Source organism: Nycticebus coucang, chromosome 1, assembly GCF_027406575.1.
Source record: "Nycticebus coucang isolate mNycCou1 chromosome 1, mNycCou1.pri, whole genome shotgun sequence".
NCBI classification, from domain to species: domain Eukaryota; kingdom Metazoa; phylum Chordata; class Mammalia; order Primates; family Lorisidae; genus Nycticebus; species Nycticebus coucang.
In genome coordinates, this window is record NC_069780.1 from 35,336,089 (window position 1) to 35,350,055 (window position 13,967).

Consider the following 13,967-nt stretch of genomic DNA (forward strand, 5'->3'; position numbering starts at 1 on the left):
GTGGCGAATTTTCTCAATGTTTGTATATCCGTAAATGATTTGATTTCTCCGTCAGTTTTAAAGCTTAGCTTAGCAGGGTGCAAAATTCTGGCCTGGAAATTGTTCTCTTTCAGTAGATTAAAGGTAGATGACCATTGTCTTCTTGCTTGGAAAGTTTCATTAGAGAAGTCTGCGGTCACTCTTATGGATTTGCCCCTGTACGTCAACTGGCGCTTACTCCTGGCAGCTTGCAGAATCTTTTCTTTTGTCTTGACTTTGGACAGGTTCATCACGATGTGTCTTGGAGAAGCTCGGTTAGAGTTGAGGTGACCTGGGATCCGATATCCTTCTGAAAGCAGTGTGTCAGAATCTTTGGTGATATTTGGGAAATTTTCTTTTATAATATTCTCTAGTGTGGCTTCCATTCCTCTGGGGCATTCTTCTTCCCCTTCTGGGATTCCTATAACTCGTATGTTGGAACGCTTCATAAAGTCCCATAATTCTGACAGTGAACGTTGTGCTTTCTCTCTCTTCTTTTCTGCCTCTTGTACTATCTGAGTTATCTCAAGAACTTTGTCTTCTACCTCTGAAATTCTTTCTTCTGCATGGTCTAACCTGTTGCTAATACTTTCCATTGCATCTTTAAGTTCCCTAATTGACTGTTTTAGTTCCTTCAGCTCTGCTATATCCTTTCTATAGTCTTCATATTGTTCATCTCTTATTTGATTCTGTTTTTGGATTTTCTTTTGGTTATTTTCCACTTTATTAGCAATTTCCTTCATTGTTTTCAACATGTGTATTCTAAATTCCCTTTCTGTCATTCCTATCATTTCTTTATTGGTGGAATCCTCTGCAGTAGCTACCTCATGGTCCCTTGGCGGGGTTGTTCTGGACTGGTTCTTCATGTTGCCTGGAGTTTTCTGCTGATTCTTCCTCATGAGTGATTTCTTTTATCTGTTTCCTTGCCCTAATTTTCCTTTCATTTCCTCTTGGTCTTTAAGTTCCCGTGCCTGTGGACTAAGGTTTCGATGAGTCCTTTTGGTATAGGACCAGAAGGATGAGAAGGTTGAAAAGGAAGAAGGGATGAAAGGAAGAAGGAAAGAACAAAAAGAAAATAGAGAAAGGAGAGGGGGTAGGTAAAAGGAATATTGACAAAAAGAAGAGAGGCACAGAAAGAGGGAGACAGAGCAATATAGGTGTACAGTAGGGTACTTTGATACAGCCTTAAAAAACCCCAATCTCTGGGTTTGCCAGGTTGGGTTGTTCCCTTGGGGTCAGCAACTCTTTGCTAACCTGGTCAGACATAGTACCCCACCTCCAGCAAGTAGAGAGGAAAGACAAAAATGCTATAAATCAAATGAAAAGAAGCAAACAAAACTTTACGGGATAAAATTGGGTGAAAAACCAAATAATAGGTACAGAAATACTAGCAAAAATGAAGTTCTAGTCATTGAAAAAGGCAGCAATGGGAAATTGTATTTATACTAGAAAACTGGAAAAAGTAAAGAAAAAATCTGTATGGAAAAGGTTGAAATTAAAAAACAAAACAACAACATCAAAATAAACAAAAAAACAAACAAACAAAAAACAACCAAAAACAAAGCAATATATATATCTTGAATATTGTCTGGGCAACAGGTGGTCTTCTGGGGTATGAGATGTTAATTACAATGCTGATACGACTGGAAGCCTCCGTTGATTTCTCAAAACCCACAGGGTAGACACCCTAAGTCTCTCTTCAGCCTACTTAAAAGGCACTTTAAGCTTCTAAACTTGCTAAACAGAAGCTTTCCCAGGAAAGTGCTTGTCGTTGGAATCACTGGTGAAGTGGCTATCCACTTACCCAGGGTGCCACAACCGGTCTCACTCTGCCCCTGAGGGTTAGGGCTGTGAGCCAGCTCAGACCCTGCCTTTAGGCTACTCAGTCACTTTGTTACTAGGTCCCGCCCAATCCTTGCTCTGCAACCCCTAGGGCGGACCTTGTTGGAGCAGTTCTCTCACAATGGCTCCGTGCGGTCCACAGCCAAGCACTATTAGCTCTGTCTGTCCGGCTCAGCAGCTCAGTCTGGGGTCCCAGACAACGCCCAGAGTTCTCCGCACTCCCGCTCAAGCTCTCCCCAAGGCAGTTTAACTGAGTGCCAAGTCCAAAAACACCAAAACAGTTCAGAGGTAAGGCCTTTCTGATTTGCAGTCTCACTGCTACTGCATTTACGGCTGTCGGCGGAATTAGTCCGGTCGAACACACGCGATTACTTGCCAGTTTTCCACTGTTTTTGTGCTCCTCTTGGGGTGCAGAAGTCTCTCGCTGACTCCCTGTATCCTCAAAGGGATGATTGTAGGCAGATCCCACCAGCCAGCGATGCCTGGAGTCTTATCTCCCCAGACTCACGGTGCCCAGATTCAGGGAAGCTGTTACTTGGCCACCATTTTGCTCTCCCAGGATTTTTTTAATTGCTAAGAACTCTGTTCTTATTTCGTCTTTGTCGTTTCTGATTGATGAAGTTAGAGATTTTACTGTTTTTTTCCTGGTTAGGTTGGCCAAAGGTTTATCTATTTTATTGACCTTTTCAAAAAACCAACTTTTTGATTTATTCATCTGTTATATAATTCTTTTGTTTTCAATTTCATTTAATTCTGCCCTAATTTTGGTTATTTCTTTTCTTCTACTGGGTATGGGGTTGGAATGTTCTTCCTTTTCCAATTGCTTGAGATATCCCATTAAGTTGTTAACTTCCTCTCTTTCTGTTCTCTTGAGGAAGGAAGGCTTGCGGTGCTATAAATTTCCCTCTTAGGACTGCCTTTGCGGTATCCCAGAGGTTCTGATAATTCGTGTCTTCATTGTCGTTTTGTTCCAAAAATTTGGCAATTTCTTTCTTGATCTCATCTCTGACCCAGCTAGCATTCAGCATAGGGTTATTTAGCTTCCATGTTTTCATATGAGTATGAAGATTTCTGTTGTTACTGAGTTCAGTGTTTATTCCATGGTGGTCCGAGAAGACGCAAGGAATAATTTCTATTCCTTTAAATTTACTGAGGTTAGACTTGTGACCTAAGATGTGATCAATTTTGGAGTATGTTCCATGGGCTGATGAGAAGTGTGTGTATTCAGTTTTGTTGGGATGAAATGTTCTGTAGATCCAAATGTTGGATGGTTAGGTTTAAATCTAAAATTTCTTTGCTCAGCTTCTTATTGGAGGATCTGTCCAACACTGCCAAAGGAGTGTTGACATCTGCAACTATTATGGAGCTGGAGGAAATCAAGTTGCTCATGTCTGTTAGAGTTTCTCTTATAAATTGAGGTGTATTCTGGTTGGGTACATAAATATTAATAATTGAAATCTCATCATATTGAGTGAAGTGACCATTCTTATCCTTCCTTACTTTTGTTGGTTTAAAGCCTATTGGATCTGCAAATAGAATTGCAGCACCTGCTTTTTTCTGATTACCATTTGCCTGAAGTATGCACGACCATCCTTTCACCCTGAGTCTATATTTATCTTTTAAGGTAAGATGTGACTCTTGTATGCAGCAAATATCTGGCCTGAGTTTTTGTAACCAGTCAGCTAACCTGTGCCTCTTTAGAGGACAGTTTAGCCATTCACATTAATGGGGAATATTAATAAGTCTGGTAAAGTTTTGGGTATCAAGTTTTTCAAAAGTCCAGTGGACATTTTTAATTCTTTTGCCACTGTGGAAGTTGGAGTTTCATCAAAAGTTTCTGAATGAGTTTACTTTTGTGGTAGAGGATTGGGCTGGTCATTATGGAGGATAGGTCTCAGACTATCCTGAAGAGCTGGTTTGGTTATGGCAAATTTCTTCAACATATGAATGACATTATAGTATTTAATTTCTCCATCATAAATGAAACTCAGTTTAGCTGGATACAGGATCTGGGGTTGAAAGTTATTTTGTTTTAGGAGATTAAAAGTCGATGACCACCCTCTTCTGGCTTGAATATTTTTCAGCAGAGAGATCTGCCGTCATTCTAATATTCTTCCCTTTGCAGGTAATAGATTTCTTACGTCTGGCTGCTTTCAGAATTTTCTCCTTCATATTAACTTTAGTGAAGTTAAGTATGATATGCCTGGGGGATGTCTTATTCGGATTGCTTCATGCTGGGGTTCTGAAAGTGTCTGCTATCTGAATTTCAGAATCTCTTGGCATGTCTGGAAAATTCTCTCATAATTTCATGGAGAAGGGCCTCTGTGCCTTTCGAGGCCACTTCATCACTTTCAGGGATACCAGTGAGATGGATATTAGCCTTCTTTGAATTATCCCAGAGCTCTCTGAGAGAATGATCTGTTTTTGCTCTCCATTTCTCTTTCTCTTTGAGAGTTTGGGAGCGTTCAAAAGCTTTGTCTTCACTGTCAGAAATCCTTTCTTCTGCTTGCTCCACTCTGTTACTGAGGGATTCTACTGTATTTTTCAGATCTTTGATTGCTGCAAATTCTTGCTTCAGTGCATAAAAATCTTTGGTGGTTTTGTCTTTAAATTCATTGAATTCTTGAGACAACTTTTGAATTGTTCCTTGAATTTCTAATTGCAAATTTTCCTCCATTCTATTAATCTTGTTTGCAATCCAAATTCTGAATTTGATTTCTGACATCTCGGCCTGTTATTTATGAATGGGATCTTCAGTTACATCTGCCATATCCCCCCTTGCGGGGGGGGGGGTGATCTATTCTAGTTATTCATGTTACAACAGTTTTTCCGCTGATTCCGCCCCATGATTATTTTGCACCGTTTGACTTTTCTGCTGGAGCTTTGTCGATGACCCAATAGTGCCTCGGCCTGAGAAACTGTGGACCTGTTTGATGTGGTGGGGCTAAGTGGTTCTGTCTTGTTTTCAGCTGGTTTCTGTCCGACCCTAGTGAAACAGTTATTCTGGGTTGAAGTCTCAGCTGTAGAGTAATACCAGCAATTAAGTCACCCCACTCCCCACAGGCAACAATTGGAAAAGGAAAATCAAACCTTCCTATAACCACATACCTAGGGCACCACTTGGATTGTCCTCGGGTGATTGGCTCAGTTCGAAAGGTCCATATCAGTTGTCTCAGTCAGCACCTGTCTCAGGTGGGAGAGTTTGAAAGGTCTCTGGCAACCGGATCGCAGGGGTCTGCTGACAACTCAAATATGACTTGCTCCAGTACTCCGTGAAGTCTGGAGGACCCACCCTGCAAATAGATTCGTCTGGGAAGTTTGATGCCTCCTTCCCCACCTTGCGCCTCTGTCACACCCAGTCACTGATAGCTCCACAGGGCTGTGACCCAGTTGCCTCCAATGAGCAGATACTCCAGGGGTTTGCACCTGCCTGAATCACAAGGAAATCTATATCTGCTTAGCCAGGCTGCTGCTCTCTGCCTCTGTCCAGCAGGGGGAGGTGAGGCCTGACAACCTTGGGCGCTTGATGGAGGCTGGGGGGTGTTCACTCAGTTCCAGCCCCGCCCCTGATTGATATTACTGACAGAACAGAACAAATTTGCGGGAATTTGTTTCTGTCCCTGCTAAATTCCCCTGCAGAAGAGAAGCTGTTTTGAGTTCCCAGAGCCTGTGCCTCAGGCCCTGTCTTTGCTTCTGCAGGTTTGTATTTGGTTACCTGTCATTTCTAGCCTCCTGCCTTCCTTTGTCTATAGGCTGATGATCCCCTGAGGGCCAGGTGCGTGTTATGCTCAGTAAAGAAGTCCTCTGGGTCAGCCCCGTCCTGGGAATTTCCCGGTTCTGCGCGTGCGTTTTCTAGTCCCTGTGCTCCACCCAGGCCGGTACCGCCTCAGGGAAACCCTTTACTCACGTGGCCTGCGTTTCAGTCCCAGATTTGTTCCGCGGTGGTTGCCACCTGAGAAGATGCCCGGCCTCCTCTGGTTGCCCAGGTAGACAGGGGGTGTGGCTTCAGAATATCCGGGGGTTAGCCCTATTGTTGCCAAAACGGCTGTTGCTCAGCGTGGTTCCCTTTCAGCCGACCCATCCTCTCCTCATTCTTGTGCCGCAGAATCAGCACTGACCAGCTGCAGTCCAGGCCCTGTCCACACCCTTCGAGAAATCACCCAAGAACCTTGACTCCTGGGGGACAGGCCTTCCAGACCTCAGAGTGAGAGTAGAGGGGAGTGGTGGGAGCCCAGAATTCCAGGTAGAGAATATATACAGTTTTATACAGTTTTATGCCTGGCAAGAGAACTCCATGGCACCCTAATAGGGGAGGTAGGTTCAGTTTTTAGAGGGTCTCTCCTGTGGAGTGGACTGGGAGGACCTTTGAACTCTGCTCGTTTGTTTGTGGGGACTCTGAGCTGTTCTCATGGGGGAGGGGACACCTGTCTGCTTGGTGATGGATTTTGTACTTTTTGTTTGTATCCTTGGGGTCGCAGGTCGCCTCAGCAGGGTTGATGTGTGTTCTTCAACCTTCTCTCTTGGTGCAGCTCTAATCCACCAGGTTACTTGCTAAATTTCTGTCCTTCTGGATGGGAGCCTCCAGTCAGTCTGTCCCCACCCCTGGCCACCCCACATGAGTAAGGGCAGTTTTTAATAGTCTGTTGTGCATTCTTACTGAATGATTCTGTGATACAATTTTTTTAACCTTAAGAATGGTCTCAGTTTTTTCCTTAGTACTTGATTGACAAAGAATGATTTTCCCCATGGTAAAAATATTAGACTTGGGATGGCGTCCAGGGTTCTAAATTGATCTGCACCTTCCTGTTTACCTTTCCTCCTCTGTTTCTGGAAAGGAAGTGATCATGTCTACCTCTAAGGCAAACAAGCCATAATAGGACTAGGATGAAAAGCAAGTGTAATTGTTTTCAATTATAATATTTCATTCACAAATACTTGCTCCTGAGAATGTCATTTTTGAAACAAAACATTTATACCAGCTCTTCCAGAGAGATGAAAGCACATTTGCTTCCTCAAAATCTGCTTTAAATATTAAAACTTTTCTCTATGGTTTGTGGAAGCAATTGCTTCGCTTTTGCTCCAAGATCAAACCAACACTTCTGTGTTTATCTATCAACAAATATGCCTAATTACACCTCAAAGAAAGTGTGAAGCATTTTGCCCTACCTTGAAAGACAGTTATGTGGCTTTTTAAAATAAAATGTAATGTTTTAGAATGTAGCACGTGGGTGATCCACCTCTTAATGGTGTTCTCACTTAAGAACACTGTCCCTTTGATACATTCCCAGATGCTCTGCGTCTGCTGGGGAGGGAAAGTCCTCTTTCTGTCTGCTGCCCACCGGCAGCATCCTTTTCTGCACAGGTAGATGCCCTTGGACCTGCACCATTGCTGACCACTGTGAGGGGTAGGACCTGACCCCATGGGACATGCTCCAAGCTCATTCTCGGCACTGCCTCCACCAGCTGTTGTTGTCCCTGTGCCTCCTGTCCACCGCCCTCGTGCCTGTGAGGGAGGCAGGTGTCCTGTCTGGGCAGGACCAGTTCCTCCAGTCTGCACTTTGTCACACTCCAGGCCTCTCACTCTGTCCCTTCTGCTGCCCCACTGCTGCTCCCCCAGTCAGCACAGAGGCATGCTTAGGCACATGCCCACCATCCAGCTTCTGAGCCCCTACTGAGCTGAAGCAGCTCCACTTTGGAGCCAGAAGCATGCGGATATTCCCTGTGGGCTGCCTCACCTGCTTGTCACTTTGAGCCCTCCCCGTCCTGCCTGTTGCACTTTTCCCCCCAGCTCTCCGCATTCCAGGCTGGCCAGCCTAGGGCGGCTCCTTCAGGTGTTACCCCATGTCTTTTCCAAATGGGTCTCTGCCACTGTGCTTGCTGAGACAGTGTCCCATTGTTCTGGAAGTTGAGACACTGCATACTATATCTGCACCCCTGGGGACGTCTCATGGTCCAGCAGCATGACAAAGCCTCTGCAGGTGCCCTGGGACTTCGTTTCTGAGCTCATCTGGAAGAACCTTCTGTGCCACACTATGGACACACTTAGGGCATGGGTGCCACAAGCACATGGGTTGGTAATGCTGCCTTGAGTGACAGCAGCTTGTAGTAAGGTTGTATGGACTACTGTCCAACCAGGCCTCCTGGACAGCTGGGCCCTGCCAGCCAGCACTTGGTACTGACTCCCCATGGGACCTGGTGGAGGCCCGTTGTCCCCTCTTGCCTCTGCTGTCTGACTGCCCCTCAATTTCTCCTGTCTTTGTCTTCACTCTTTCTATTGCTTTCATTTCTTTGTACTGCGATAGAGGCCTGATGGGTGCATCTGTCACTGTCACCTCTGTGGGTCTGAGGGACCTCTATAGGCAGGGTAGGCAGGTGACCACTCTTACAGGTATGTGCTGGCAGGAGTGGCAGGGCCCTAGCCAGCTCTTCTCAGGAGTTCGTGCCAGTGACAGGCCCTGAGAGCACCCCAGTCCTGTGGGCCACCCTGCTTACATGATCACCCCTGCCCAGGACAGGCTCAGTGGTTCTGTGGTAACCTGCTATCGGTATGTCTTGCCAAAGAGCCTTGTTTCTCCTTACCTTCTGCCTCTGCTGTCACCAACACAGACTGTACTGCCACCTTTGTCACAAAGGCCCACCTGAGTGTCTGCAGTGCTCGGAGCTGGACATAATCTTCTGTTCTCATGGCTTTGTGCTTTAGGGTCACTGGCCACTTTTTTCTCAGGGGCATGGTGTGGGTCTTCCTCCTCTTACACTGTTTTCTTTTCTGGACCAGCATATGGGTCCTCCTCATCTTTATACCCCACAAAGTGCTTTCATAAGACGGGCATTTAATTAATGCTGATGAATGAGGTGGTGTTCCTGATATTGTTGCTGGGAGCCTCTGTTGCTCATGCTAAGGATGGTTGGCAGATGGTGCTGCTGAGACAGCCAAGGAAGCAGATGTGGGGCAGGTCCCCGGGCCCCAGCTGCAGATCTGGGCTTTGCTCTGTTGTATAAGAGTTAGGGGCCCTTAACTGGAGGGAGATGGAAAGCTATGTCCCATGTATCTCCTGAAGTGGAGGAGGTTCACAAAATTTTGTGTGTATGTGTATTTTTTTATGGAGAGGGTGTCAGACTCAGAGAAGTACCAACTCCAAAGAAGCTTAGGGATTCTTGGTCTAAAACATGATTCCACGTTTAGCTCTCTTGGCACACTGATCTATGTGGATTCTCTCTCTCTCTCTCTCCCCCCCTCTGCATTTTGCCTCTTTTGCTCTGTATGACTCAGAACAGAATTTTTCAGAGCTGTGCTGACTTGGTAGCACTGTTTAGATGTTTTTCTGTGAGGCATGCTGTTATCTTCATATTATTTTTTGAAATAGTCCTCAAGTGAGTTTTGTCTTCGGGATTTATTGTCCTGTCCTTGAATGTAGATTTGATTAAATGGCTTTAGGTAAGTTGGAACATTTATGCTGTCAGGTTTCTGTCCCTAGAGAGACTAGCCCTAATGAATGATCCATACATGAACATAGGTTGTGAGTAGTAATTGTGCAGGATGGCAGGAGTTCTAGCCTGGGGTCCTGGTAGGTGCTATTTTGTATGCAGGGAGGAGTGGGGCTCTTTAATGCTGTGACACCTGAGCAGAGGCCTGAAGGAAGTAAGAGGTTGGGCCAGAAGGTGTCTGAGAGTAGTGCCCGGGCACAGGGAGCAGGTGCTGAGCCCTGAGAGAGAAGCCCAGGAGGCAGTCCCTGTCTGCATTCCAGGAGCTGCCAGCATCAAAGCCTCGGGAACTAATGAAATCCTCTGAATAGAACCCACTTTGAGCTCTCATTATGTCCTGAGTATCTTGAGTGTTTTTTTTTTTTCTTTCTTTGTCTCTGCGTTTCTGTTGCCTGTTAAATAACGGATATCAATAAAAATTGAACAAATGAGTGATGAATGAGGCTGCCAGATAAGGGGTGATACAAATATGGTTATTTTTGTTTGCTTTCTTTTCTCATGGCTTCAGGAGTTTCTAATCCTAATTAGTATGCTATTAATAATATCACCCATAAAACAGAAAGTGGTTGTTTTTTTTTTTTTTTTTCTTTTGCAGTTTTTGGCCGGGGCTGGGTTTGAACCTACCACCTCTGGCATATGGGGCCGGTGCCCTACTCCTTTGAGCCACAGGCACTGCCCAAGAAAGTGGTATTTTAATCACTTTAAACTGCCTTGAAATGCTTTGGCATGACTTTAGCACTTTATACATATTTTTTTTTAGAAAATATAGTCTATTGATGTTTAAGTAGTTCCTGCTCATGCCTAAAAATCTGAAATTTTTAGATATAAAATCCTCTCTGAGGGCGGCGCCTGTGGCTCAAGGGAGTAGGGTGCCAGCCCCATATGCCGGAGGTGGCAGGTTCAAACCCAGACCCAGCCAGAAATTACAAAAAAAAAAAAAAAAAAAAGAAAGAAAGAAAAAGAAAATCCTCTCTGAGTGTTTCTTCGCCCTTTTATTTAACTTTGGTATGACTGACTTCTTCTTGATGCTTCGGAACAAAATTCTGGATAGCCACTTTATAGACTAGTCAGTTTCTGATTTTGAAGAAAGAGCAGTTGTTTTCTGTAAAGTTAACTGTCCAAGGACAACATGTTAAGAGTAAAATTTAAGGGAAAAGCACGATGACCCTGCTCTTAGTCAACACTCCTGTAAATCATGGCAATTCTAAATCAGGTTTGAGCTTTTTAAAAAAACAATCGTCTTGGGTGGCGCCTGTGGCTCAAAGGAGTACGGTGCCGGCCCCATATGCCGGAGGTGGCGCGTTCAAACCCAGCCCGGGCCAAAAACGGCATCTAAAAAAAAACAAAAACAAAAATTGTCTTGACTAAAGAGTTTGTGCAAATGTGATTCTAGGAGACAACTCATTACTTATAAAGCCAAGAAAGCTAGAAAAGAAAAATATTCATATAATACCTACAGAACCAGAAAGCTTGTTTTCTTTTTTTAAAAAGTCCATTTATAAATCAAAAATAGGCTTTAGCTTTAAATTATATTTTAATAAATGACTCCAGAATTAGAAAATTCCAATCCATTCGGAAGTAGCAGACACCAAGGGTCCTTCCCTTTCTCCATGAACAAAGTGGCTGTGCTCCCCTCCTCACATGATATAATAGCTGTGAAAATCTTATGACCTATCTGGCATATACTTTTCACTCAAGCAAGAAATTCTGACTCTAGAGAAAGAAGGAGGGAGGGGTGGGGAAAAAGAAGAGCAGAGAGAGGGAAGGAGGGAGTGGGGTGGGGCCTTGGTATGTGCCACACCTTTTGGGGGCAAGACAGGATTGTAAGAGGGACTTTACCTAACAAATGCAATCAGTGCAAACTAGTTTCTTGTACCCTCAATGAATCCCCAACAATAAAAAAAAAAAAAGGCGGCGCCTGTGGCTCAGTCGGTAAGGCGCCGGCCCCATATACCAAGGGTGGCAGGTTTAAACCTGGCCCCGGCCAAACTGCAACCAAAAAATAGCCGTTCCAGCTACTCGGGAGGCTGAGGCAAGAGAATCGCTTAAGCCCAGGAGTTGGAGGTTACTGTGAGCTGTGTGAGGCCGCAGCACTCTACCCAGGGCCATAAAGTGACACTCTGTCTCTACTAAAAAATAAATAAATAAATAGAAAAAGAGAGAAATTCTGACTCTAGACATTTTTCCAATGTGTGAGTATATAAAATTCTGGTAATGCTGGGACTAATCCTATGCTTGGGAGAATGATAGGAAGGGTGGCAGGGGCTCAGTGTTATCCTTTTCTCCTTAGGTGACGCGTCCAAGGAAGACATTGACATCGCTATGAAGTTAGGAGCTGGGTACCCCATGGGGCCATTTGAGCTTTTAGATTACGTTGGGCTGGATACTACAAAGTTCATCGTGGATGGTAGGAATTGGAATTCTTTGTTGTTTTTCTTTAATTGAGTTGAGATAGTTTCTCTGAAGTCTGAATTACAATATCAACTTAAAACAGAAATAATAGGGCGGCAGCTGTGGCTCAACGGGTAGGGCGCCGGTCCCATATGCCGGGGGTGGCGGGTTCAAGCCCAGCCCTGGCCAAAAATAAAAAAAAAAAAAAAATAAAAAAAAAAAAACAGAAATAATATAGGGTCTTAGCAAAAAATCTTCCAATGTCCTGCTCACTTGATTGAAGATTCAGATTAACAGAGGTCAGAAGGAAGAATGTAACTGCCTAGTGTCTCTTAACAGGGTAACCTCTTTTTATAAACTTCTAATGTTGAAATAATTATGAATTCACAGAAAGTTACAAATACAGCACAGACATGTCTATGTACCCTTCACCCAGTTTCCCCTAATGATTATACGTTACATAACTATAATGCAATGTTAAAACCAGGAAATTGACATTGGCACATTGGTAAGTAACATGAATTGATTTGTGTAACTTTCGTTGCAATCAAGATACACACCATTTTTAAAAAATGTGTCCATTTTAATGTAGTACTTCTGAAGATAGAATAAAAATAATTATTAAAACTGGACTACTAACGTATGTATAACTCCCAAGTTTCATAAAGAATACTTATTTGGGAGAATCTGTTAAGTGCTATAATTGAAGCATTAAATTTTGAATTTTATGAGTTTGCAAAATATTAGAATAGGAATTCAGATTTTTAACATGTATTCTGAAGGGATTCCGTTAATGTTCTTGTACCTTTGGAGATTAGATAGGTGGTAGGGCCACAACAGGGCCAGGCATAGAAAGCACAGGGGGCGGCAGCGTGCCTGCTCTGGGGTGGCCTTAGTGGCCAAGAGGCCCAAGCGGCTCTCCCGCATCTGCTTAGAGACCCTCCTACCCAAGCTGTGCCTCTAGACTTGGCCTGGGAACGTCAAGGATTAAAATATAAACCCAGCACTTTATCATAAGACCTTTCCTCTCCTTTCAATAGGGTGGCATGAATTGGACACGAAGGACCCCATGTTTCAGCCCAGCCCATCCTTGAATAAGCTGGTAGCAGAGAAGAAGCTTGGCAAGAAGACTGGAGAAGGCTTTTACAAATACAAATGATACGAAGCTTGTCTGGCTCTGAGAAGAACCCCCGTGAGCGCTTACCAGCCAGCGCCTCCAAATGCCTACAGGAATGCTGTTTGGTCAGACATTCCCTCACGCAGCACAGCCTGTTCGATGTGCATTTTGATTGTAATCTGTCTGAAGTAATTATTTACACTATCACAGTAGTAACAGATCCCTCCATTGAGAATGAATTCCTTTTATAGTCTGTTCATTTCTATGTATTTTCTACAAAGCTTTATACCGTGGGTGCCTTAGAGCAAACGTTTCTTTTTAACCTTGTCATTTTTGTAAAGAATTGCCTGAATTCATTCACTCATGAAGGGGGAAGTCCATCCTCTGAGAGTGAGTGCGCTGTTCATTGGCACCGCACAGGGGTGTTGTGAGCCATTGGCACTGACGTGGTGTCTGTGAAGGGCTGCCACAGGCAGCACCCTAGTCCAGGCAGTGCTTGCCTTTATGAGAGCATTTTGCTGCTGCAGCTTCAGCCTTACCTACTTCTGGGCACAACATAAGATGTTATGTCTTTATTCAACTCATCATTAAGACGCTGCTGCTGGATTGGTGGGACTATCTGCAAGTGCTTGGTTTGCTGGAAGAGGCCTATTTCCATGGTCCTTCAGATCCATTAATCTTAATGATTACTATCTTTTTTTCCCCCATGAGAAATCAGTGTTGCAAACATCCTATAAATTGAGTCTAATAAAATATAATCTCTTAGTCTGTGAAAATTTGACTTGAAATAAAAATGTATAATTTAAAATTATAGTATGCTTAAGATGGTTATAAAAGTAAAGCTTGATAATCTAGACAGAAATTTTTCCCTTCTTTGCCCTACCATTATTTTCTAAAGTAGCAATGTTGGGAATGGCAGGAGAAAGGAATGGCAGGAGAAAGCATTTGTGAAAAACCTGCCTCTGGCTGTCGCTGCCAGATTTCTTACCAGTGAAGTAGTAATAACAGCACAGAGAGCGATTTTTAAGGAACATCTGTTTCTTCTTTGCCAACACAGTAAAGTAGTGTAACATAAGCTTCTTTTAATCATTGGCTTGAGAAAGTGTCTTCTAAGATA

General features: G+C 43.8%; 1 protein-coding gene across 1 annotated transcript in view; it reads left to right on the forward strand.

The window, feature by feature from the left end:
* The window catches only part of HADH (hydroxyacyl-CoA dehydrogenase), a 62,967-nt gene extending 49,306 nt beyond the window's left edge, over nucleotides 1-13,661 (forward strand). Inside the window, exons 7-8 of the mRNA XM_053563215.1 lie at nucleotides 11,633-11,749; nucleotides 12,774-13,661. Coding sequence (XP_053419190.1) covers nucleotides 11,633-11,749; nucleotides 12,774-12,892 — 236 coding nt within the window. The 3' untranslated portion in view covers nucleotides 12,893-13,661. The remainder of the gene's footprint in view (nucleotides 1-11,632; nucleotides 11,750-12,773) is intronic.
* The last annotated feature ends 306 nt before the right edge of the window (nucleotides 13,662-13,967 follow it).